The following is a 26,864-nucleotide window of genomic DNA, read 5'->3' on the forward strand; positions in this document are numbered from 1 at the left end:
TGGGAGAGAGCGCTGTACATTCACTCCCCCCACCTACAATCCCTGCCAGTACGAGACTCGAACCCACAACCTTTGGGTTTGAGAGTTGGACCATTGGCCTAATGGTCCAACTCTCTAACCATTAGGCCACGACTTCCCCCTTATGAAGTGCATGTGCACAAGTCGTATCATGCATTTACCTGGTGCATGATAAAATGAGCAAATCCAACAGACTTATGGTGCAGTCAGATTGACAACATTTTGGTGAAACACAAATGCAAACAACATAAAATGTATTGGTAATAGAAAGTAGGCCTTTTTAGCTGACTCAGGCTGCATGTATAGTGCAATGTGTTTCACCCAGAGTAACAAGAGACCCTCTTCTCTGCACATCAACAGGCTCTTTGTTTTGGTCAAAGGGCAGAGTTTAAGTGTGTGGGGTACACAGAAACCAGGGTGCATAACTAGCGCTGGTCTGACTTATGAGTTAACACCCCCTCCTACCCCTTAATGAAACATTAATGACTTCTTGCCATGCATTCTTGCCAGGGGCTGAATATGCAGGGAAGAAATGAAAAGAATCCATTGGGTTTAGCTTTACACAGACAGGAGTCATCTGAAAAGTCTGTAAGCCTACTGACCCTCTCACATGCTACAAAATGGATTAATGGGTCACAACCCAAACCTCAGACTATCGATTCAGCTACAGCGTGAAGGAGTGATTTACCCTGAATCATCACGCATACAATGGATAACTCATGTGCTACATGAGACGTCATGGCAATTTGAGTAGATCGGTTTCTGAAATTCTAACACCCTGAATGTAATTAAATTGCTTGCTACTTTTGGCAGGGTTCAGATTCTTAGCTAGATTGATTAAGACTTCAGTGTGAAACATATGTATAGTTCATTGACTTCAAGCTATCTTACACCATCTTTGAAGCAACTAGGACAAAGAAATCAATGGCACGTCAGTTCGGAAAGCAACTCCTGACCCTGGAGCATGTAGAAAACAAATTACCTGAGATTTGATCTGTCCTGATGTTGAGTTTGACACTGTTCTGCTAAAAAAAAGGGTCAATGATGCAGCATTCCTTTTTTTATATACTTTTTAAAAAATATTAATAAAAGAAAATCTAATTCATGCATACAGTGACTTGCATACACCTTTTCTTTAAGTGTTTTTAAATTTTGAATTAAAATTAATTCTAATTGAAATTGAGCAAAAAAAAAAAAAAAAAGTCAGGGGGATACAATTATCCTGATATCACCACAAAGAAAAAAAGCATCATTTTTTAAAGCAACAGCTTTTTAAACAGTTTTTTTTTTTTTTTGAAAATAGTATAAAACCTTTTCAAAACCATAGAAAAATCAACATGAATACCATCCCAAAATGGCAGTTGGGGATAGACTGACCCCTCTTTCTCAGTCAGATGTGAGCTCTGCCGAGTTAATCTGCTCTTCCGCTCGCGCCCAGCATGTGTATAGTCTTACCTTTATGCCCCACTGTAAATAGGATTAGTGTTTCAGTTGTCTGTGGGATACATAAAGGCCTAAAGCGCTGTTAGGGGCCCTTGTCTGTGAAGAGCAGGTGGAGAGAGGAAAGAGAGATAGGGAGAGAAAACGATCTACAAGCTGACTATACATTTCCAATTGTGGGAGGTGTGCATATGTATGTGTGTCAGTGTGTGTGCGGACTTAAGATGAATAGGGAGATAAGCCCCTGAGATTAAAATGTATGGTAGAAAGGGGTTTCTCCTGTCATTGTGTATGTGTGTTAGGGGCAGCCCTGTGAATTAGGTCAGGGGCCCAGGCCGTCTGCTATCGAGAGTTGTGGAGCCGGTTCTGTCAAGGTGTCAGAAAAGTGATGTTTCTGTACTCTAAAGCTGTAAAGTGAATGTCTCAGTGCAAACACACAGTAACAAGGTACTGATGGACAGGACAAACGAGACTGTCGGCTGAAGAGACTCAGCTGTGTAGCATTAACCTGTCAACATTCCAGTTAATGCATTAAACTAATTGCACTTTGAGTCATCTATAGGATGGGAATTCTGGATATGCAATAACTATTTGATTGATATGAATCAAAGCTCTGCCTCTAATTTTACATTTTCAATCAAACATGTCAAGTATGGAGTGTGTAAGTGCCCTTAAGCGAGCCACTTCACTTTGGGGAGCCTCAAGAGTGCAGTCAATCTCACTACCTCCCTTCTCTTGCCAGACTTACACAGTCCCAGACAACTGGGGTGCTCTTTGCCCTAAAAATATGGTGAGTCAAGACTTGTCGCATCAGGTTTGATGTCAATGACATGCAGTGTTATTGGTTCGCGCATGTCTTGTCACTGACATCAGGCCTGGTGTGTTGTGTGTTGACACTCCATAATTAAATATGCACAAGTGCATATGATATTTGAGAGCTACGGGTGATTTTGTTTGTAGACCAGTTTTGTCATTATTTTATTTTTATATTTATTTATTTTCTGAAAATGCTAGAATAAAATAATGAAAATGAATGGAAAAGCTAATAAGAATAAAATGTTGGTTTCTCAATAAAGAAAGGAGTGTGCAAAAGTATAGCAGTGTGTAGGACTTTGTTTTATATTTAATTTTTAATTATATGGAATAACAATACTATGGAAGCTTGTTTCTGCCATGGGCTAAATAAATAAATGTATTCTGTGTTTACATTTTTGTTTTTGCAATTATTTTGCAGAAAGAATATATAAACTTAAGATATAAGATGTAAAATCAGAATTCGGAGTCTATATCTCGCAATTCTGACTTTCTCAGAACTGAGTTTATATCTCATATCTGAGTTTATATCTCACAATTCTGACTTTTTTCCCCTTGGAATTCTTTCGCAGAAAGAATAACCTCATAATTGCAAAATGTTAACTCGAGATATAAACTCGCGTAGTGAGATGTAAACTCAGAATTTATATCTCAGATTCTCAGAGTTTAAATCTCGCAATCCTGAATGTTCAAACATATATGTAATGCAAATTAGAAATAACCAATAAAATATTGTCATAAATAGATTTTTTTCTTCTATTGATTATCTATTATGGCTGCATTTACAGCAGAACATATTTTTGTGTCCCCAGAACATAATTTGAGTGTGAACGGGTTAAGATTCTGATTTCTGATTTCATTCATTCGTCCGCTGATGTTTAATTTACTTTGGACCCCTCGGAAAGTGAGAGAGCAGAAGCAAGAATGTGTGTATGTGTGTGTGTGTGTATGGGAGGAATTGGAGGGGGCCGCGCGTCTGAGCCAATCAGCGGAGAGTATCGCTCATGTCATTTCAGCGCACTGAACACACAGGCTCTTTAACTGACTGCAGACTGCGTGTTTACTCATTGCAGCTGGGATTCAAAGTCGCTTTCTGCGTCTCCGCTATGCTGACCCATTGGTTCGCGTTATTTGGATACTGAACAGCTCCACGTCCTCTACAAAGACCGCTGGGTTACTTTCTGTCTTCTGGACTCGAGCAAATGACACAATTTGTGAATATTTTCTAACAGCAACGGAAATAAATCAACTAATTTTGTCCCCGTAAGTATGTTTAAGTATTACTGCATGCCCTAAAATAAGCTGCTTTGTTTTGTTTTTAAAAATACAGGGTCGTAAAATGTCTAGTAATTCTAGTATTGTGATGTGCAAAAACACAGGGAAATCAGAAACAGTTTTTTTCAGCTGCGTAGGCATGAATTAAAGGTACCATAATGGAAAGCAACGAAAGTGCGTGAAGTTTCTATGCGCGTGTGGGTCAATGGCTAATGAAAACGTACAATAAAATGATTTTTTTAAATGCAAATTCTTTAAAATGTATTCGTTTTATTCATGTTGCTTTTGTATGTTTATAACTAAATAAATTATTTGATGACCCCAAAATGTCAAGTGGTCTAACCATGAAGTAAAAAGTAGCCTACTAAAATACATACAATCAAAATAGCAAAATAACAATGACATTGACACACAATTATGGGGGATCTAAAGTGGTCCGCCCTGTTTTATGTTTTTTCTTTTCACAAGCAAACAAATAGGCTTTACACTACACTGACTTTGGTTTGTAAGACAAAATTAATATTATCAAAACATAAATGATTCTCATATATAAAATAAGAATAAATTAAAATGCTGACAGACATTATAATAGCTGCAAGTCTCCGGTTAAACCGCTTAGACATTTTACTTTAAGATCCGCAATTCTAAGTTTAGAAATCCAAAGCATTGAACACATTTGTGTATGCATACCATTTTAATGTATTTAATTGAATAACTTGACTAATGAACAAAAAAAACTGACGGAATGAACACAAATGATTCAGGATGTAACTGCATTTTTGTGAAAAAGAAAAGAACTCTATATATGTGTAACATCGCTTAAACTGTAGAAACACCGCACTTTACCTACCAACTATAGTGCGTAAAGACGCACGGTGACTTACAGCATATGGATGTCTGGTGTGAAGCCCTGCGGGTCTCCAGATGTGTGTGTACACACACACTCAGCTGCTCCTTGTCACTCAGGTCACTACCGGCATTAAAGTGTCCTCTCTTTCCTGTCAATCGGGGTGCCGTTTGGTCTCCTGACATGTAGCTCACCGATCCATGACCCAAAGACTCACCTTTTCCATAATACAAAGAAAAGAATGCTGTTAGTTGTTAAATACTAGCCGTTGGGGACAATTTCCATATAAATCGAAAGAGACTCTTACCTTATCGGTTCTCTGTGAAACATTTGTGTAGACTCGTATTAGCCTGAATGGCGGACATGGTCTTACTATATCTTCCGTAAGCGTAGTATTTTGATAAAAAATATACTTTAAACCGCATAATGTACATCTGTTTCTTATTTTTGAGCCAGGATAACGAGCCAGTACTTTGTAAATTATGTGTTGGTGTCCTCTAGCGGTTGCTTTGCTTGTGAATGGCCTGACGATGTCTTCGTGTCCGTTGCTCAGCAACAGATACGAAAAATACGCCAGAACAACCGTTAACTTACATTAACTTAATACATTATCAAATTAATAAACCTAGTCCACCTTAAAATTACATTTTATCCCGTATTTACAGGAAAGTTTAACCCAAAAAAATAGTGTCATTGTTCACTCAGCCTCATGTTGGCTAGCGTTGGGCAGAATTACAGCATTGCATCAACAAAAGTGAGTGACTAAAGTTAATTTTGTAACATGTTAAAAATGACTGTTTAAGTTGTAGCACCAGAATTAGCAGCTTTGAGGTGATCTACATCTACTCCTTTAAGCAATGCTTGGTATTTTAAGACACTCCATGTGGGAGTGAATGACAAACCAGTTAACTAGACCCCTGGGGCTTCGCAGGTGACTTGAGTGGAAGTGGTAGATTTCCAAATGTGGCACCAAACAGAGATCTGAGATTATGTAAAGACTCGGTTAATAAATGAGCCATTACGACCACATGTGAAGCTCGGTTTCAGAGAGTGATGTAGTGTGTCCTCTTGGCTTGCTTAAATATCTGTGTGTTTTGTTTGCTGTTGGGTTGTGCAACTGACTATTATGGAAAAGAAATCAGAACTGTAAGGTAAAGTCATAAGTTAGACAGTGAGTAGATATGTGAATTTCTGTGTGATGAGAAAATCTTGAACAAATTTGCTCGTCTTGACATTTTTAAGCTTTTTTAGTACGGGTTGGTTAAGCTATCTGTGTTTGGAACTTATATGATAGATAAATTTGTCTAGTATGTGTAATAGAGGGCTATTTGTGTGAGAACAAGTCCGTGTGTGTGCGTGTAGCTACAAGACAGAAAGGACAGAAAGAGCGATTCTAACCCCAGATCTTGGCTGACAGGATATACTCTGAGGAGTGCTTGTATATGTATCTGTGTTGATTTACTAGTGGCGAGCAGAGGAGGTTCACAGTGGCCCGTTTATGCTGAGAGGCCCTGATGTGTGCTCACCTATGCAAATCACCTCACATTTAGCAGCTTTCTATCTGCCCGGCCTGTGAATGCTGCCAAGCATGGAGAGGGGGCCAGAAACATGCTGCTCTCTCTAGTTGTGCTGAAAGAGTCAAAGAGTCAGATTCTGATACAGGCCAGCTGGTATTTAAACTAGCAACTGCTTCAGACCACTTCTTAGACAACAAATATTTCCTCAGATAGCAACGAGAACAACATCAGCGAAGCCAAATAGTCTAAAGCAATGCAAGTCAATGCTAGTAGCTGTTTGAAGTTCGTAGTGCCATTGTAGTCTTTAGTGCCAGGGTAATCATATCAACAATAAATGAAAAAGGTGGGAACATGATCAGCCATATTTGCACTTTGGCTCAAAATGACTCTGACATGTTTTCTTTTGCTTCAACTGAAAAGTTTGGGCTCTGTAAGATTTCTTTTTTTGAGAGAGAGAGAGAGAGAGAGAGAGAGAGAGAGAGAGAGAGAGAAATTAATACTTTTATTTAGTAAACATTAAATCGGTAAAAATTGACAGTAAAGACATCTATAATGTATATTCTATTCATCAAAGAATCCTGAAAAATGCATTGTGGTTTCAACAAAAACATTAAGCAGCACAACAGTTTTCAATATTGATAATAAGAAATGTTTCTTGAGAACAAAATGACCATATTAGAATGATTTCTGAAGGATCCTGTGACACTGAAGGCTGCTGAATGGTTGCAGAAAATTCAGCTTTGCCATCATGAGTAACATTGAAAAATATATTAAAACAGTTATTTTAAATTGTAATAAGTTTACAATATGAGTGTTTTATTGTATTATATTGTATTTTTTATCAAATAAATGCAGTCTTAAAAGATTTCTTTCAGAAGCATTTTAAAAAAATCTTACCAACCCCAAACTTTTGAACAATAGTATAGCAACCAACACAAAATCCTATTGAAAGCTAAAGAATGTTGATTAAAACTGAGCACAGAAAAACTGAGAAAATGGAAATAAGCCGCCATGACTGACAGCTTGTAGGTCAACGCACTTGTCTGGCTCAATGTGGGAGATGCTTGAGTTGTTTCTAATTACTCGGTGCCTGAAAAATGAAACACAAATGTCTGGCCTTGGCTCGCTCACGAAACCAAATCATATTTATGGACATGTTGTGGAACAGCGGGTCGATATTAAAAAACATCATATTCCACAATCTGAGTTGAAAGAACACATAAGGGAGGAGACAAATGAGTTATGAGTATGAGGTAAGAAAGAGTCAATCTTTTGCAAAGCCAAGGGATCAGAGCAGTTGATTTGATTTTTTTTTTTTCTTTCTTGTTTAGTTTTTTGTAAATGCAAGTGAGAACAAGTTGATTTGGCACCGCAGTAATTACCCACAACAGGCAGTATCAGAGCAGGAGATTAAAGGCAGGTAATGATTTGGCTCAGTCAGACAGACGGCTGCCGGCAGCTGCCTTATAATCAGAGTGTGAGGATGAGACAAGGTAAACACGTGTGGCAGACGTTCAGCAGCTGGCCGCTTCCGACAGCGTGGAGATAAGGGCATCTCAACCGTGATTGTACAGTCATCCTGACAGCTGAAAGGTGGCAGGCTGCTTGAATTACGGCTGTTTGGATTGAGAAGGAGCACAGATCAATGTTTCCGCTGATATGATAACTGATTGGCATTGAGATTAAATATACATTTACATTGCAACTGTAACTGTTTTATAAGAGTAGGTGTGATATTTCAGAGACAGATTTCTTGGCTTGTGCGCAAATGGATTTCCCGCTTCCTCCTCTGATTACTCTCATGTGAATGTTGTCACATTACCAGGCCTTAAAAAGCCAATGCTGTTTGCAGTCGCAAATTCAATCAGGATGTCCCTATTTAAGTACATGCACTCATGAATCTGTGTTTCTCTCTCACTCACATGCTTACCAGTCATTTGATGGTCGAATATTCTGTCAGAGTCATGGCCTAGTGGTTAATGCACGTGCTCAAACACATTAAGCCATGGTGCTAATATGGGCGATGTGAACTCAGATTGAGTCTGCAACATTTCCCATTCATGTCAATCTCATCATTTCATGTCTATCTCTCATGGTGCCTAAAAATAAAAGTACTATTAAAAGTAAAAGTAGTCTGAACAATCATTCATTATATTCTAGGGCTTCTGGCACTATATAATAGATTTCTGTTTGGAAAAGATCACAATTGAAGTCTTTATTCAATGAATATCTAGCCAGCTCTCAAATCTAAACAATTTAAGTATGTGTATATTCAGTTTGATCACAAATAGTCATTAGATAACATTTGGCGCAAATTATTTCAATATACGCAATGGGATATAAAAATATTTTTAAACTTTTAATACAGTAACTATAAAAAATGAGAAATACATTTATAATAGTATAAATATAACGTCACATTGTTGGACATTTTTTGTAACCGCTTGAAAATTTGTCAGCTACTCATAATTATATTACCATCTAATCACTCTACACCAAGTATTAATAATAAAAAAACAAATAAAATAGATACATGCAGCCTACTGAAATTTGCAGTATGTTGCTTTCACACTTTAAGATTAGATGTGTCTTTTTTTGATTAAAAACCATTTTTCTTGTTATGCTCAGGTCTAAAATGTTTTGTTTGCTCGTAGTAGTTCTTTGTGAGCACAATATGCATTAAAAAAAATTATGCAATAATTGGAAGCAATTACGAGCAATTAGAAAAATCATGAAACAATTTTATAATAGTTGGTTTTGCATATTAAGTATTTTAACCTCAAAAAACATTTCACCTTTAAGATACAGTAATGGCTTCTTCCGCATAGCGTGGGATGGAAGACATGCTTATAAATTTTCTGTGGTTAACTAATGAATGCTCGGGGCTTTCCAGCACACTGCAACCAAACAGAGATTTTATTGTGTGCTTGTGTTTGGCTGGTAAAGGTATGGGGGTTTAACAGCTAGCATTAATAACAAGTTGTAAAGAATCATCCTGTGTGTTAATATGAATGAACCCCCGGAAACCAGACCGTTTTGCTTTTCTAGAAAAAGAAAAATGTCAGGACAAGATTCATTATCTATATGCATTCAGCTGTGAAATTTAACACGCAAAGGCTTGTTTTGGAGACTCATCCTTTCTGCTTCTATGGTTTTCATGCCATGAAGCTGCTGAAATTCACACTGTATATACGTGTGCATGCATGCAGTTTACTTTAGAAAAACAGAATCTCTCAAAAGGCCCCTGACATCTGTTCAGGGACAAAGGGCTTTACCTTTCAATAACACTTGTTGCTCCTCAGAGGGACTTGATGAGGATGATTATACGTTACATTCCCATGACCCAATTCTTTCATGCCTAATGAGCCAAAATGTTTTTTTCTGCAGCATCTGCAGAAGATAAGCAGATTTATTTAAAAACATCTCACAACACATCATAAATTAGATGACAATATACAGACCAAATTATGATATCAGTGTCTTTGCAGCACCAAAGATGTGCAGTATCACTTTACAATAACCACATGCCCACAAAATGATTAAGCTACAGAGGAAGTAAAGCATCAGCCCAGGTTTAAAGAACAGAATAGCATTATTTTGTCAGAGGGGCCCCTGACACAGGCATTATGTGAGGATTACTATATCATCCCATGGTGTTGAATTACGTATCATCACTGAGACCCCAAAGCAGCACAGGTATAAATAGCCTCACAGTGAAAGTAAAGTACAGTCTTGTTTGTAAAAAAGTAGGGTTGGTGATTAGCACCAGGCTTGTCATGTTACCAACTTATGAATTATGTGAAACTGCTGGATTGTATAACACCCTATGTGTGTTTAAGCCCAAACAATCAACCTGCCCTGGGGGTCATTACTGTTGCATACTCCCCTCTTGGTTTTCTGGCTTGCATTTCCCTGCTGAGAGAGGAATAATTACCCTCCAAATGGGGATGATGCAAGATAACATTCACTGTTGCACAATTTATCATCAGAATGACTGAAGTCTGTGTTTGGCACTCTCCGAACGGTGTGTAGGTGGCCTCCAGATCACTTACTAACACTTGACCATTTGGCCAAAAATAGGTATGCTAACTTCAGCATTTGAAAATAATTGGACATTCTTGGTTTCATTTTGGATTTTAGGACCACAAATGCCATTTGACATTTAAAGTTGCAATGAAATAGAAGCAGTGACAGATCTTTTTCCATATTGTGATATATATCAGAGTAAAACAGCTTATCAAAAAACAAAAAAAGTTGGTTCAATCCATTGGTTTTTGGTAGGATAAAGGCAGATCTGAATGTGAGCTTGCAGTCATTTGTGAGAAAGGAGTGGGGTTTAGCAGTCTTTCTCCAGAAGATTTGATTTATGGTATTTTGAATAAAAATTATGAGGTCAAAGAATATTCAGAAATTAAAAATATACTTGGATGAATTGTTCAGAATACGATCAATAACTTGCCTTTAAAAGTAGATAAGATGAATTTCCATTTCATGGAACATAACAAATGACCACATATAAAAACAATACTCACCGCTTGACTAAATTAAGTCAAACAAGTCTGTTCACTCAGCAGCCATCTTGGAAACTCCCCAGAGCAGCTATTTCCAGTCATCCAAGTACAGTTCTATAGGTAAAGACTGAAATATTTGTCAATTTTACATTACAATATCATATTTGAAATGAGACATTAACATCGGTGTCATAAATTGCAGTTCTTTAGCACAAAACCTGCAAATATAAACAGTATTTTTCAAGCTAGGCAAGCTAACACACATTTGAAAGTAAACAAACAGACACCGCCTCTTTGAAAAAGGTGATTGGCTTCCTTATCAATGGGGCGGGGCTTCCATTCTACTATTAAAAATATGATTGGTTCTTTTAACTGTAATTCAGTACTACAGCTGAGCGTAATTATTTATGTAACATTTTGTAAAACAGCAACGCAACTGCTTATGTGAAAGGTGTCTGTGTTTTACATCCTTTTCTGTGTATTATACATGACTACTCAAGATTGAGTAACTAAACTAATCATTTAAAGCTCATTAACAAAAGTTGTTTACTTAGAGCTTTCCTATCACCAAACACGCCGCTAGCCGTACTTTGCAGTTTTTGTTACAGCCACATGAGTGTAAACTGACATTAGACGGTGAGGTTCGTCAACCACATTAAGTCAATGATTTCTTCATCGGCACCTGGTTAAACTGCATGCCAGGATCCGGAGCCAGGAAAAACTAACTAATGAACTAGCAAAGCATATCAGGCTCATTGCTTCAACATGTTTCAGTGTATCCTCGCTAATAAAAACAAATCGCACGGACTTGTACCTCTCCTTGTTATTCCTGTCTGTTGCGCTTCCTCTGTGTGTCGACCTGGGAGTAAAATCTCCTTAATAATCACAGTCAGCAGCATTAGGAGCAGATGTTCGGTGTTCATTTGGTATGAGGGAAATGATTGTAATTAGGAAATGTAGATGTAAGGGCCTGATGCTCTCAGTGGAGTTTGAGGAGGGTTGTTGTTGGGCTGGGTGGTCTTCAGCTCTCTACATGAGGCCCTCAAGAACTTTTTCAGACCACCTCTAATTACACATGATTTTGTGGTTGCAGGATTTTAAATTTAGCTCTCATTATGAGTAATGAATGCACACATGTACAACATATACGCTTAAATGTTAAAAATTGCTGGCTGTCAGACAAATGGCCTGGTGGACACTGTATGTGTACCTTGTCTCTTTAAGTCTAGAACATCCAGTATGGGTCATATTCCAACCCAAACTTAATCAAACAAAGAAACAAACAGACAAAGGAAATAAATAAATTAAAATCAGTTATTATAATTGTAAAGAAAATAGTAATTAATCGCAAAAATACACAAAAATTAATTATTATTAGCATAATGTGAAAAAAATGCAGTCTTTATTACTATTACATTTGTTGTGCTTAAAAGTAATAAATAAAAACAATAAAAAATTTAGTTGTTTATAACATAACAGTAATAATCATAGTAATTATTATTGTTTATATAATATACTTATTATTATTAATAGCATGCATTTGATGCAGTATTCTATATATAAACATTGCATTACAGATATTGTGAACTACAAATACAGTGGGGGAAAATTGTGTTAGAGAAATATTCATTAAGAACAACTGGAATTACAATTTAAAAAAAAGAAATATATAATTATTTTTATTTAATTATTGTAATTGTTCATAATATATGAAATTATGTCACAAGACAAAAAAAAAAGATCCTAAAAACAGGCTTCATTTAAACTTTCAGAAAGAAAGGTACAAAAGCTGTCACTGGGGCAGTACCCTTTGAAAATGTACATATTTTACATATTGTACATATAAGGACATTAAAAGTACATATTAGTACCTAAAGTGTACATATTTATACCTTTTTGACAACTTGTCCCCAGGGACAACTTTTGTATCTTTTTTTTTATTTCTGAGAGTGTACAACTTTAAAATAAACTATATTTTGGTGTGACATGAGACCTGGGCATTATTGCAGCAAACAATACAAAAATAAAATTGATGGGTTTGTGCATGTCTTTTATTTCATTGTTTAACTTCTGAAAGTGTATATCCTCTGCGGGTAAGCCCACCTGTGTCTGGAGAGGTTAGTGTGACCTCTCCTTTTTTAAAGTGGAATGTATCAGTTAACAATATCAAATTAGGCAAGCAGGAGAGGGCATGGAGGCCAGTATTAAAGCAGGGCCCATTATGAACTAAATGCATGCACACACGCAGCTGGATCCCTGCAGATGAGAGGTCAGACACGCACCCGCATATATTATCGTTACTATAATCATCTCCACATTATACCATATACTTTTATAATACAGTCACACCTAAATGCAATTACAGTGTTTTAAAGTCTTAATTACAGTATTTTACAGTCAACACGGGTTCAGGTCAGGTTTCCAAACTGAATGGGGATATTCATGCATCCACAAGAGGACAAAATACAAATATCTTTTTAACCCACAGGACTAGTTCTTTTCAGTCTAGGGCGATACATATAATTTCTGTGGCAATCGTATTGAATAATGTTGTTTTTACTGTACTGAGGCATGAGAACTATCAATAGTGGCTTATGTAACACAATACACCATAAATCCCCATGGGATTAACATAGGAAGACGATGTTTTTTTATTTTTTATTCAGGGACCTTTATGTACTTGCTGGCCGTTCGAAACAGTGGCTAATGTCCAAAGGATTTCAATTAGCTTGTGTGAAAACCTCTTTATTTCACAACGTGTCTCTACACATTACAACGTGTCGGTAATGCTGGATAATTTGACCTTTCCACTTGCAAACTATTCAGGAACATGACTATTGCCTTTTTATTAGGCTTTACAACCCTGTGAAGGTGTCTAGCAAACATTCATTGGCAGGCTATAAAGTTTTGGTGCACATAAGTTTACCATTTTCTTTTATGACCTGATATCTCACACCAGCTTGTGTGTCTTTTTACTCTTCCGTGAGTCTGAATATTAACACAACAGTTAGAAAAGCACTTGCTAAAGCATTGATAATGGATATGGTGTTTTGACTGGCAGGAATGGGTGAGACTTTAATCAGGCTTCAACGTCTGTAAGGAAGTTTCCAGGTGTGAATAGCCAATTCAATTCAAATTCAGACTTCAGTAGTGAGTTCAGTAGTGTTAGTGGACTGAATGTGAATGGACTGATAATGGGTAATGAATAAGGACTTTGCGATTGAAGGAAAAGTAAATGCTTGGCGATCTGCACTGTATGGAAAATGGAGGCACGACCATTTGAGATTTCAATAAACTTGAATGTTTAGTTTGTGCATTTGAACTATGGATGTTTAGGATTAAGTTTTGTGAGAATAGCTGTAGTTTTACTTGGGAATATCTGAGAACATTCTGACTAATTCTTGTGTAAATTGTAAGGAAATTATTTGAACTTCCATTACTGTCAGGTTCTCAGTTTTTTTTTTTGTTTTTTTTTTTTACAAATGCAACCAATTTGTTTTTATTCATTAAGCTGTTTTACCGATAATTAAAAAAAAAAAAATCTTCAATTTAAGATTTTGCGACCTTAAAAATTAGGACTAAAACATTGTTGAAACAAATTGACATTTTTGGCTAAAGACAACCTTTTTTATTTGTTGCTCACCTCTTCTCTTTCTTTCTCGGTACATAAACCACACTAGCAAGCTTGTATAATGAGCATCAATGATGTTATGTGACGTTCGTCCTAAATGATTATAGTTTAAAAGCAGGCGTTAGTAGGTGTTGCTAAATTAACCATTTGGCAGAAGCCTCCGCTTGATCTTAAAGTCATAATTTCACATGGCCGACTACATTTCTGTTTGTCATAATGCAAGTACATTACAAATATTTAGACAGGGAAAATATGTCAGAGCGAGTCTGTGTCAATTCACAGGTATGCCCTGAAAGACTATTCGATGCTTCATCGCTTCCTCCTCCGTAATCCTCAGTGTTACTTAAGTCAGAACGACTGATCTAAAGAAATGGTATTCGAGAGACCGTCTGCGGTTGTCAGGTGAGAGAGACTGTGATGTGTTGTTCTGACAGTGTGAATTAAAACACATTCGGCGTGAGACATTACAATTCGGTCGTTCTCAAATCAATAGCGCAATCACCATCCTGCAGAGGCTGTGATAAAAATGGCTGAAATGAAATTAAATCCAAAAAACCCTAGCTAGGCATCCAACACTTTGTTTTTACACAAACATGACCGTATTTGCTTACAAATGTTGGTTTTGCTGTAATTGGAGCAGCTGCGTGCGACCAATTGTGCCATGATCCATTAGATTGATGCCTTGTCATTAACACGGGAAGGAAAGAGCAAATCTAAATACTTAGAGAGATGAGCGGAGGGAGCAGGGTGTGCGCGGGGGTCAGGGGTCACTGAAAAAGGCGTCATTAGTTAGGTAGCACTGACATGTGAATGCAGCAGGGCAGCATCCATTCTTAAACACTTGTCAATTGGCGTGGCAATGAGATGAAATATGCGTTATCGCTTATAATGGCTTGCCAGGGGAAGGTCGGCCCATTTTACAATGGGAAGAGGAGGATGTGAATCTTAGGTGTTTCTCACGTAGCTTCCCTTCCCTTCCCTTTAAGATAGTGCAGAGGTAACTGTGCAGGGTTTAGTGGTAATATGCTGCAACTTAAGCTTTCCAAGGAAGCAGGAAGGGTTGTGAACCTGCTCCAGGAAATGATGGGAACAATGTCTATTAACTGTGGTTTCTTTGTCTATATCTAGATAAACATTCCCAATAAGGTGTAATTTCTCTAGAAAAATAAGGTTCTTCTTTCTCATTGCTTCTCTTGGTTTCATATTTCTCTTATTAAGAATCACTGTGCCATTTTGATGGTGTTCCTGATAAACATCTTAAGAAGAGAAAGGGGTTTCTAACAAAGGTCATCCTGATGGTTAAGTGGTTCTTCACAGCTTCTGCCAAAAACCGAAGAGAAATCCATCTTGGTTTGCTTGTACTGTTGTTGCTATCTTATCTCGCTGTCTAAAACGACCTCTCAGTTCTGGAAGATGCTTGAGTTCTTCACGGTGACTTGAAATTTAACTAGGATGATTTGGCAATTGTTCAGTCTAGCAGTTTCACACAGGCTTAATGTGGCATTTCGACTGGACCGTGATGAAGTAGCTATGACCAAGCAGAGATGCATGTGAGGAGGGTCCAGCTTTTGTGTTTTGTGAGTATAATGATAAAACTAGCACATCTATCATTAAACACTTGAAATGCACTCTGCGATTCTTAAAAAGATAAGATCAAATACAACCCTAAAACTTATTATGCTTTTTGACCATTATTCTTAAAGCTTCTTGAGAGAATATGACTTCTCAGGGGTTTTTCCTTTGTGAGATTCCAGAACTGTAAAGGAATCAACACAATAAGGTCATTGTATCCGATTGAAGTGTGGAGGTGAGAGATGGACATTGGGTCCGTCGTCACTGTCAACACACTGAGTTCAGTCTGAAGGAATGAAGAGGAGGGGGATATTGAGCTTATGGAAATGCCTTAGAACTTGTAAGAAGTGAATCACAAGTAGGGTTGGGAACCAACCTGTATGTCCATTGTTCTCTGATAAGAGAACAAATGACTCTGATGAGCCGGTTCTTTTTAGTGAATCAATAACGTACAGCACAACCAGTGTAGTCTGATTCCCTACAGAATGACTCTAAGGAGTCGGTTCTTTTTAGTGAATCAAACACACTAACTGAAAACAGATTACAGATAAACTTTGTTTTTCCAGTTGTATTTTATAAAATGAGTAAAATGTTACCCAATATATTTTTCTCCACATATTTACTCCTTATAATGTACTAAAAGAATCATTAAGGAATGAGAATCGATCACCCCAGAATTTATTTGTTCATTTACTCACCCTCATGTTGTTTCAAACCTGTATGACTTACTTTCTTCTGCACAACACAAAAGAATATTCTGAAAATTTGGAATGCTTTTCTCCTTACAATGAAAGTAATTGGGGTCCAAAACAACACTGGACAGAAGAAAGTCATTCAGGTTTAGAAGAAAGTCATTCAGGTTTGGAAGAACACTAGGGTGCTCTCTACATAGAGCAGTTCCTCCATAACTTGCACTAATTGGAACCTTTTCCCAAAAGAAATTTTGGACACAAATGCACAGATATAAAGTATTGCAACAGCAGTTTACTTGAAATGTACTGAAAGGTTACATAATTCATTATTCCAAGCCCATATCTGATTCGGTGAGGTTAACATATATTTCCTGAGCACTCTCCGTTCTTCCTTGACATGATAAATGTAGCTGAAAAAACAAGAACTCTTGGCCATTGGTGGAAAACAACAAGCCCTTGATGCAACTTATGCAACATTCAATGGCGTATGAACTCTTCCAGGATGTACTTGACTTTGAATGTTTAGGAACAAAACAAATGGCTCTGCGGATTGAAGAGTGTTTGCTGTGGGATGTGGACAGCTATCTTACAGCAGGAATTTGGATGAGGGTTGTACTGGGATGGGGGTGGATTTCAGATTGAAGTGTAGGGGGAGGGCTTGAGTGTGAAGGGGGCTGGCCCAGGGGGGTCTGACTACAAGAATACATGCTACTTGGCACACACATCGATGCATTAATTTCAACGTGTTCACAAACACAGGAAACAACTGCATTCTCACTGACTATCCAAGCTACAAACCCCTTAGGGGAATTTAGACGGAATTTACCTGATATATTTGTGGACATGCTTGCTAGACTCTTCCTCCGTAACTTGCACTAATTGGAGGCTTTTCCTGAATGCTATAGGATGCATTACACACAGGTAAGATGCTTCTCGAAATGCAATCAAGTCTAAACTAGTCTTACACTGTAAATATGAAATTCTACACTATACACTCAGACTGACTGAGTGATAAGCATTTGATGACAGACAGAAACAGCAGTTGAAATAACATGGCATGGCCATATGAAGTGTTGGCATTACGGAGCTGAGATGAGGAGATGTAAGGAGGCACATGTACACTTGGAATATCTCAGGTACCATTTACACCTGATGTTGAGATTCATTTTTTGGACAATTTTGTGATCTAATCATTGAAATCACATTTGGAGATAGTCGAAAAATGTAACATTCATGTATATTTGGGAGGATTTTTCTCAACTTTTCTTTCAGCTTGTTTTTTTATGTTATCAACATGCAGTATTTAGTAACCATTTTAATATAAGAGGCTCATTCATTTAAAATTTATGCCAGTGTTCTTTTAAATTTGCTAATTTGCTAAACTAATTTAGTTAAGGGGGAATGTAATGTATTATTAAAATATTTGGGGGTCCAAAGTAAAAATTATAATTTATCATGTATAAATCTTAATATGGGAGGACATGTCCCATTTAGTTAGTAAGATGTACATGTGCAGGTATAATTGAGCTACAGCAGGTATTTATCTCCTCTGTCCAAGTTTACATGATGCAATGCATAATTAAAAAATTGAAGGACTAAATACATGTCACGCATTATCTTGTGTTTTTTTTTTTTTTCATCTGCTGAATGCTGTGGCTAATGGTAGTTCGATTAATGCATAGCCTATATATGCTGAGAACTATACTACCTAGTGGCAAATTTACATTGCAAAGGTGGCTTTCAGGTTTCTTTACACTGTTTAATGCTGCTCAGAGGTGGCATAAATGCATTTACGCAGCAATTACAACTGTATAATTTCATACTAGGGGCTGAGGTGGGTCTGAGCAAGCATAATTTAGTCTGGCTTTTATGCGGCATTGGGCCTTGACCAGGGACAGAGCAGCCTTAACTCTGCTGTGTAAAGACACCTAACTATTGGAGTTCACAAAAAACATACACTAATACAATATCAGTTAGACTAAAGAGTTTACATGACAATTCAAGAGAAATTATGGCTTAAGTGTAACTAAAAATTAAAATGTGTATAAATGTTTGTGGTGGTTAGTGCACTGGTCATGTGACAATTTTTATTATGCTTTTATGAAGGGCTACAGGTTTCATTCAACTCAATCGTTGGTCTCTATATGCATTGAGACCAAAGATTGCTTGGCCACACCGTTGCTTGTAGCATGTCAAACTCACTTAGATTACTTGACACTTTACATTAGCGAAACTTTCATATCCTAGGCTTGACAACAGTGGCACTGTGAAGCCCAGGCTTGTTGAATCTCAGCCTCAGGTGGAATGGTTGTAATCCAAGCCTCAGTTAATCCACACACCAGTCTGTGTTTATTTCATAAGTGTTTCATATTTGACACAGTAACTCCCGGCCAGCGCTGAATGCACACTTTCCTGTCTGAGGTGCCAGTCAGATCAGTGGCATACATCTGGAGCGTGTTTACATTTATCTGCTGTTGCGACTTTTTAAAAAAGACCTCTCTTCAATGTTACTTTCCTCCTACGTATGTTTCTTTGAAAACAGGGCAGAGTAGATCCGTTCTGTTTTTGTTTTTGCCACAAAGCCACACATTGTGTCGGTGCCAGAGAGTGACAAGGTGTAATGTGAGTGCTTGTGTATGTTGGCCCTGGAAGCCAACAATAAATTTAGAGAGCCCTAAAATAATTCAGGTTTCTTTCTAAGGCATTCATAATGATCTAAAATCCTAGTCTGCCGCTTATTTCATTGCTTGGTTCAGAGGACTGGATGTGGGTCTGACCATTCATTGTCATTCAGGTGTGGTAATTGCTGAGAAGTTACTGGGCACTCATGTGAGAAATGAATTCGCATTTGACCGGGGTCATAGAAGGTGAGCTGTATTGTGATCGAGGCAATCCAAATGACATTTTCCATTAAGAGAACAGGGAAAATGTTATCTGCCCCAAGATATCCCTATCTATCGATGCCTCTTTGTATTGCAAATCTATTATCTTTGCTTCTCAGGGTAGTTAAAATAATGGGAATAACAGATAACTCATAACATGCACAAGACCAGAAACCATCTAAACGCATAGTGGACAATCAAGACCTATGATAAAACATTCAATCTGTAATCTATCTCATAATGGACTAAAAGTTCTTAGGACTTTCTCTGTGTCTCCGGGGCAAGCTGAGAGGGGGCTTGTGTGAAGCTCCAACCTCAACCCAAACAAGGGTGTTCACACACTATATCGAGCTCATTTGCAATTCAAAATACCTGAAGTAGGAGTGTTCTTTTCAACACCTTGGGACCAAAGGCATTTTATCTACAGAAAGTACTCTGAAGTGCTTAAGCATCAAGATAAAGAAGGCATGGAGAAAGAGCCACGAGTGTTTAATCCTGCTTCGTGTACACATTGACATCTTATCTGCAAGCTTAAGGCTTGGCCTGAAAGGCAAGACTCTGCTGACATTTCAAAGCACAACTTCCCTTCATTTTAAATATCTGGCAATTCTTAAAGCTCAGATAGATAAAGGAAACCGCAGCACTGGGAGTTGCTCTCCAACTCCATTTTAAAATGTTTTGAGAACATTCTTCCCTTAAGGACAATGCATATTTCACAAAACAGATGCAGCTGTAAACTTTGGGTATCAAACTTGAAAATCTAAATCTCTCTTTTTTTATCTGAACAGTGGCCCCATCTGATGAGTCTTGAGACTACATCAGTGATCTGGCCCATTAATCGGGCACCAGACATGGACTCGAGAGGAGCCAAAGTGGCAATAGGATTTCAGAGGAGCTCAACCTCTGATGATGACTCTGGATGCGCTCTGGAGGAGTACACATGGGTTCCTCCTGGATTACGACCTGAGCAGGTAAACCTTAAGCCTCAAATCTCATTATATGCATAGATTTCTCACCAAAGTCAAGGGCAGACTGCCGTAACTAGAAGTATAAAGCATAACTCATGCTTTTGATACTTCTAATTATCTGCAGACATCCAAAAATTCAGGCAGAAACTGTCTTTCCCTTTCTGAATCCACAATTTTTAGACATTTCATGCCAGACGGAAGCAGCCGATTTAAAGCATTTCCTTTTTCGTGGTTTTACTTCAAGTCTGATTCTCAGCCAATTTAGATTTGTAATATAAAACCAGCCAGTCAAGCTTTTGAAGTTTGATGGCTGCCTTCACACTTGGGTATGAGATTTTCAAGAGGGTCTGAGCATCTGAACGTGAGGTTTAGGTAATGCATGCATTGGCTGGCATCTCATCTACCCTGAAACTCAGCTGCACATGACCTTGCACGGAGGCCAACAGCTCTTAATGAATGTACACTTTGACGTGGGCAAAGTCTGGCAAGCTTTCTGAGTGGAGACTGGACACTCTCAACCTTGACATTGAGCACACATGCGAACTATATCTGACTGACAGGGTGTTGATGGGCAGCACAAAGCCAGCTCAAAGTAGCAGAAAACTTTTAAAGGACAGAACAACTAGTAAAGCACTACAGAGTTAGGAAAATTAGGGAGGGAAAATATTTACATGTTGAAAAGTCAACCATTTTTCTTAGAAAAGAAATACCATTGTGAGGAACGAGAATTAGCGGTAATTGCTTTGAATCCTCCCTGCGGTGTACAAACTGTTGCAGGCATTTTATGTCCCCACTGAGACGCGTCTCAGCAAGTGAAGTCATTAATGGCAAAATGCTTAAACTACTGCCATACTCTGGCAGGAAAATTAATAGCATTGTTTTAAAAACATATCAAATGACTTGTTACGCTTTTTAGTTTGCATGCCGATTAATCAAAAATGTTTGCTAGAACTTGTATTGTCTAGTAAATATTTCCCAAATCCATTGTTCAATGAAAAACCATATTACACCATTATGTTGAAACTATCTCTGTGGTTTCGAAGGTAACACTTTACAATAAGTTAATTTATGCACGATAAACATTTATGAACATTTAAACCACATTTATTAATTTGTCAAATGTCAATTCATAAATTATTATATTCAATAATATATTTTAAGTCAGCTATTGAATTAGACAAGTACAAATTAGCTATTGAATTAGATTAAGTTATAGAACCTTGTTGTAAAGTGTTACCGTTTAAAAAAATATTACCAGTCAAAGCTGGTGTTCCTCAGTGCATTGGCTTAAACTGCTTGAATTGTACTTGTGTGGTTCAAGCACTAGTCCCAACAAAACAGCCATTTAGAAAACCTGCTTTCTTGCCCTGCTGTGTGCAGTAAGCAAACAGAACCGAGACTGTGTCTAGGGGATAGTTGGCACTTTCCTGAAACAAGGCAATACACAAACACACATGCAGCAGAACCAATGGGGGTGGAGGTTGGTCTAGAGTGAAAGAGGGACTGGAGTGAAGCTGAATGTTTTTCTAATCCCCACCTTCTCCTCATTTTTCAAAACGTGGAGTGGGAGGCCTGACATCCTCATGAAAGCTCTTCTCTCAGTTCTGTGAAATGCACTGCAATCAGCTTTGAATGAGGAAGAAACTGTGATTTGAAGGCAAAAACATAATTCCTGAGGCTTAGAGAGAATTTAGGGCAATTTGTATGACAGCTCTCCGTATCGAATCCCACTCACATCCCAAACCCACTGCTACAGAAATAACAATCTGCCTTCATCTGGATAGTAACACTTAAAACACAAGGAACATTCCAGCGGGCATCTATCTTTGTGTCTTTAATGGCGTACCGCCCCATAAATATTCTTCAGGGTCGCCACTGACAAGACACCGCTGTTTAAACGCTTTGTCCCGGTCAATGATATACCCACTTCCCCCTTGTTGGGGGAGACAATCGGGAGAAGCCTGTATGACAGGTTGAATGTAGTAGCACCAATTGAGGCTGGTGTCTCATTTCAGCTTTCAGCTGTTGAAAGCAAACCCTAATCCTCTCACTCTCTGTTTGCCTTCTTTCCCCCATCAGGTTCAGATCTACTTTTCGTGCCTGCCAGAGGAGAAGGTGCCATATGTCAACAGCCCAGGAGAGAAACACAGGATCAGACAACTACTCTATCAGCTGCCACCACATGACAATGAGGTACGAAGAAAAAACCGAACGATGAAAGTGACAGAGATGACTGCTGGAATACACAACGGTTTTACTAGAGGACTTTAAGATCGCATAGATAGAAGTGCATACAAATCCCTCTCGGGTTGGCATACAAAGATGTTTTAGTACTATCACAAAGGGGTATCTTTAGCCTTTCCTCTAGCAGCAATAAAATGTTCCTCTGTGATTTTTATGGTGCTTGCTGTAAGTCCTAGTACTGTGTACTTTAGCAAATTCCTGGCATAACTCTGGGTTACAGATCTAAAAGGCTCCTCACGTGTGGCATCATTGTTTACCCAACGCCCCCGCTCCGCAGGGCCAAACGGAGCAAATTGTTTGTCTTTTGTCATCTTGTATGAGTTCCACAAGTCGGTTGTAAACTTTGAGGTCAATTTGTGTACTTTTTAACTTAGCTCCAGAAAAGAAACTCACGACTTTGGCATCAAATGCAAACTTTTCCCACCCCTTAAAAAGAGGTTGAAGCCTTTGATAGAACTTATATCAGCTATTAATCTGTTCTTCATTTAAACACATCTTTTTTACCTTTGCTTCAACACAGATCCGATACTGCCAGTCCCTCAGTGATGAGGAGAGACGAGAACTCCACATGTTCAGCATTCAGAGGAAGAAAGAGGCACTTGGGAGGGGAACACCAAAACTGCTTCCCAGAGCCCTGCAGCACGTTTGCGAGCATGTATGCATAAACGTTCCTGGTATTTTTCCCACCATCTGTAAAAATTTAAACTTGCAAATATCAAAATTAAAGATAGGAAGACATGGAAGAGACCACATTAAAACTCCTAAAGGTTATTTTGTGAATGTCTTTAATGTATACTCATTCAACCAACTGCTACACTTGAAGGAAGATATATAGTTGTTCCTGTGACCATTAATTCTAGCCATATCAAATCTACTTGAAAATGAAAATGCAGTTTCTGCTTCATGCTACATTCACTTGGAAACAGTGTTGACTTGTCATGGCAAATCAGACAACTTGGAATCAGGCAAATGGTCCAATTACGGCCTAAAGACAACCAAAGCACAGAGAAAAATCATGGAAAACATTAAGGATTACAACACACAATCTTTGGCTGAAGACCATCTCCTTCAGGGGCTGGAGTTAGCACATGAGAGCCAGTTCAGAGGGTTGTTTCCTGTTGAGAAGACTTATAAACACAAACCAAAAAAGTCTAGCATCATAATACCTCCGAAAACAGATGTATCCCTTCACCACAAATTGCCACACAAGACACTGCAGAGCAGTGCTAATCTCAGGTCTCTGGTTTCCGTTGCCGAAAAAAATTTGCGGGACACTCAACACCCCTGTTTCCAAGGCCAACGGCCATGTAGTAATAATGGGAAGCAGCTGTGAAATGAATACTTTGGCAAAAGTACTTATAAAAAGACCATGATTATGCATTTGGTCATGCTCAGTTGGTCTTTAGAAGACCATTTCAACAGAGATGGGGGACTATTTTTAATTAAAACTTAATGTCTTTTTTTCAAAGAAGAATGTAGAATAAAGCCCAGTACATTGTAGGATGACTTTGTATGGCCAGAGCAGCCATACGCCAGCCTTTAATTCTCATAAAATCTTTTTTTGAATTGCAGTGTAAAGAGAACATTAAGGGTGGAGAGATGGCAGTGTTTGCTTCACGAGCGGGCCCTGGACCTTGCTGGCACCCAGCATGCTTTACTTGCTCCACCTGTCAAGAACTTCTGGTAGATCTCATCTATTTCTACCACAATGGCAAAATCTACTGCGGTAGACACCATGCAGAGCTTCTGAAGCCACGGTGTTCAGCTTGTGATGAGGTGAGGATATATATAATTTTCTAAAGGACCGATATACAAAGAAACTAAATGTACATAGCCAATACAAATTTTTTATTTTGTGTCTCTTCATAGATAATCTTTGCTGATGAGTGCACTGAAGCTGAAGGTCGTCACTGGCACATGAAACACTTCTCTTGCTTTGAGTGCGAGACTATTCTAGGAGGACAGAGGTACATCATGAAGGATGGCCGTCCCTTCTGCTGTGGATGCTTCGAGTCACTATATGTAGAGTACTGTGAGGCCTGTGGGGAAAATATTGGTGAGTTACCTTTGGAACAATTAAAAACTGTATGGCAGGGATGACTATTCCTGCTCCTGGAGGTCCACCAATTTGCAGACTTTAGCTCCAACCTGGTCCAACATACCTGCTAGAAGGTATTGAGTAATCCTGAATACCGTAAATGGCTGATTAATTAGGGTTAAAGCGAACCTCTACAGGAAGGTGGTCCTCCAGGAGCAGGACTGGCCAACTCTGTTACCTGTATGAATATCTGGTTGAAAAAGTACAGCATTTCTTACTTGATTTACCTTTATTCAGGAATCGACCATGCTCAAATGACATATGAGGGTGTACACTGGCATGCTACTGACAAATGCTTCTGTTGTGCCCAATGCAAAACATCCCTGCTGGGCTGCCCCTTCCTTCCAAAAGAGGGCCGGATCTACTGCTCTAAGGACTGTAGCCTAGGTGAGGACATCCATGCTTCTGACTCTTCAGACTCAGCTTTTCAGTCTGCCAGATCACGGGAATCTCGACGTAGCATAAGAATGGGCAAGAGTAGTCGCCCTACAGAGCAGTGCCAGCAGACAAAACTCTATTCAGCAACAGATTACAGGACCTCCAGTCTCTGTGGTGACAACACGGAGACTATGTGTCATCAACTGGAGAGAATCAACTTTGCAGAGGACAACTACTGGAGAGACCGTGATGAGCAGGAAGGCCCTGAGGACTGTGTGGAAGATTGGGCTGAGCATGAAGACTACATGACCCAGCTGCTATTGAAATTTGGAGACCGTGGTGTCATTCACACGGAGGACACCAGGCCAGCCGAGCCATGGATGATGAAAGACTCTGAGACCAACAGGACCAAACCAGAAATTAAGATCAGCAGCCATAATTTGGCAAGTAAGAAGCACCACACAGAAATGTATTGGGCCCAGTCTCAGGATGGACTTGGAGACTCTGCCTATGGTAGTCACCCTGGTCCAGCTAGTGCTAGAAAGATTCAAGAGCTGGAGATGGATCAGGGAGCAGTACCTGGATTCTGGTCTGAGCCTAGGCAATGGTATGAAGACTCATTGGAGTGCATTACAAGTGAATTCCAGAAGGCAGAACTCAACATTGGAGATTCAATGGATTCTCTAGCTCTCTCAAATATTACAGGTAGGAATGTCCTTTTCAAACAGCTTATATCAGAGTCTTGCTCCTTAAATTAATCTTAATGACTCATAACATGTCTTCCATTTCTCAGGAGCTTCGGTGGATGGAGACAGCAAAGACAGACAGACCATCTACTCCCTCCAAAACATGAAAGACCAAGAGAGAGAGTTGGATGAGTGTGATAACATTAGTAACATGGGCACACTAAACTCCTCAATGCTCCACAGAAGTGTTAATTCCCTGAGGAGTTTAACCTCTGAGCTGGACCGTGAGGAGACACTGAGGCAAGGAGGGAGAGAAGACGAGGAAGAAGAGGACAGAATTCCACCTTATTTTGGAGAAGAACCACCCTCTCCACTGCATCTTCCAGTGCTGAGAAGGACCAAGTCTCAGTCTCAGCCCCAATCCAGACCTCAGCAAGTGAAGTTCTCCGACGAGGTTATGGATAAAGGATATTATGGCGGATTAGGCTTGAGGCAACCACCCATGAGCGAGAGGACTCGCAGACGGACCCATCACATAGAGGAGGAGCCACAGAGACATCCTGCTAACAGACATCACAAACGCAGACAGGGCCGGAAAACACGTTCAGAAAATACCTTGCACCTGCCTTCCAAAAATCGGGGTAAATTGCATGTTGTGCCTCAGATAATCAGCTCAAGCATACCAGAGCCCAGGAACGGTATTCTTTTAAATCACTCGGCACACAGTCAGCACTCTTATCATCAAACCCCATCAGACTTTGCTCAGCAGGGCATGGTCCGAATGGACCACTTCCAAAACCTTTGTGACGATGATGACGATGATGATGACTGTTGTTCAACATGCTCCTCTTCATCTTCAGAGTCTGAGGAGGAGGGATTCTTTCTTGGTCAGCCAATTCCCAAACCCCGATCTCAAAGTTTTCATTATTACACAGACGACTATCCGACTCGCGTCACTGCTTTAACACCTCCTTTCGGTTCACGGACCAAACTGAAAAAGAAAGGTCATAAGGGCAAGAACTGCATAATTTCTTAAGACTTTAGACTGAAAGCCTGCATCTGCTGCAGCTGGAACATACACGCGCGTGATTCTAAAGAAGCTGGAAAACAAAACTTGTTTTTCCTCGAGATTTAAGTTTTCTTTACAAGTACAGAGTGTCAGTTGTGTTGCTGTTGGTCTGAACAATGAAAGTAACATGTAATATTTCCTTGTACATTGTATAGCAAAACCATTATTCGCAAAAAAGCTAATTTTCTTGAGTAGCATGTAGACTAACTAAATCGTTATTTAA

At 38.8% G+C, this 26,864-nt stretch overlaps 1 protein-coding gene across 1 annotated transcript; it reads left to right on the forward strand.

Annotated features, from left to right (window-relative positions):
• Positions 1 to 3,324: 3,324 nt before the first annotated feature.
• prickle1b (prickle homolog 1b) lies at positions 3,325 to 26,786 on the forward strand. Its single transcript, XM_016443100.1, has 8 exons — positions 3,325 to 3,534; positions 19,987 to 20,169; positions 22,246 to 22,359; positions 22,931 to 23,065; positions 23,983 to 24,186; positions 24,280 to 24,466; positions 24,746 to 25,591; positions 25,680 to 26,786. Exons 2-8 carry the CDS (start codon positions 19,999 to 20,001, stop codon positions 26,606 to 26,608), a joined length of 2,586 nt encoding a protein of 861 aa, XP_016298586.1. The 5' UTR covers positions 3,325 to 3,534; positions 19,987 to 19,998; the 3' UTR covers positions 26,609 to 26,786.
• Positions 26,787 to 26,864: the final 78 nt, after the last annotated feature.

The sequence above is a fragment of the Sinocyclocheilus anshuiensis genome, unplaced genomic scaffold (genome assembly GCF_001515605.1).
Source record: "Sinocyclocheilus anshuiensis isolate Anshui unplaced genomic scaffold, SAMN03320099.WGS_v1.1 scaffold916, whole genome shotgun sequence".
NCBI classification, from domain to species: domain Eukaryota; kingdom Metazoa; phylum Chordata; class Actinopteri; order Cypriniformes; family Cyprinidae; genus Sinocyclocheilus; species Sinocyclocheilus anshuiensis.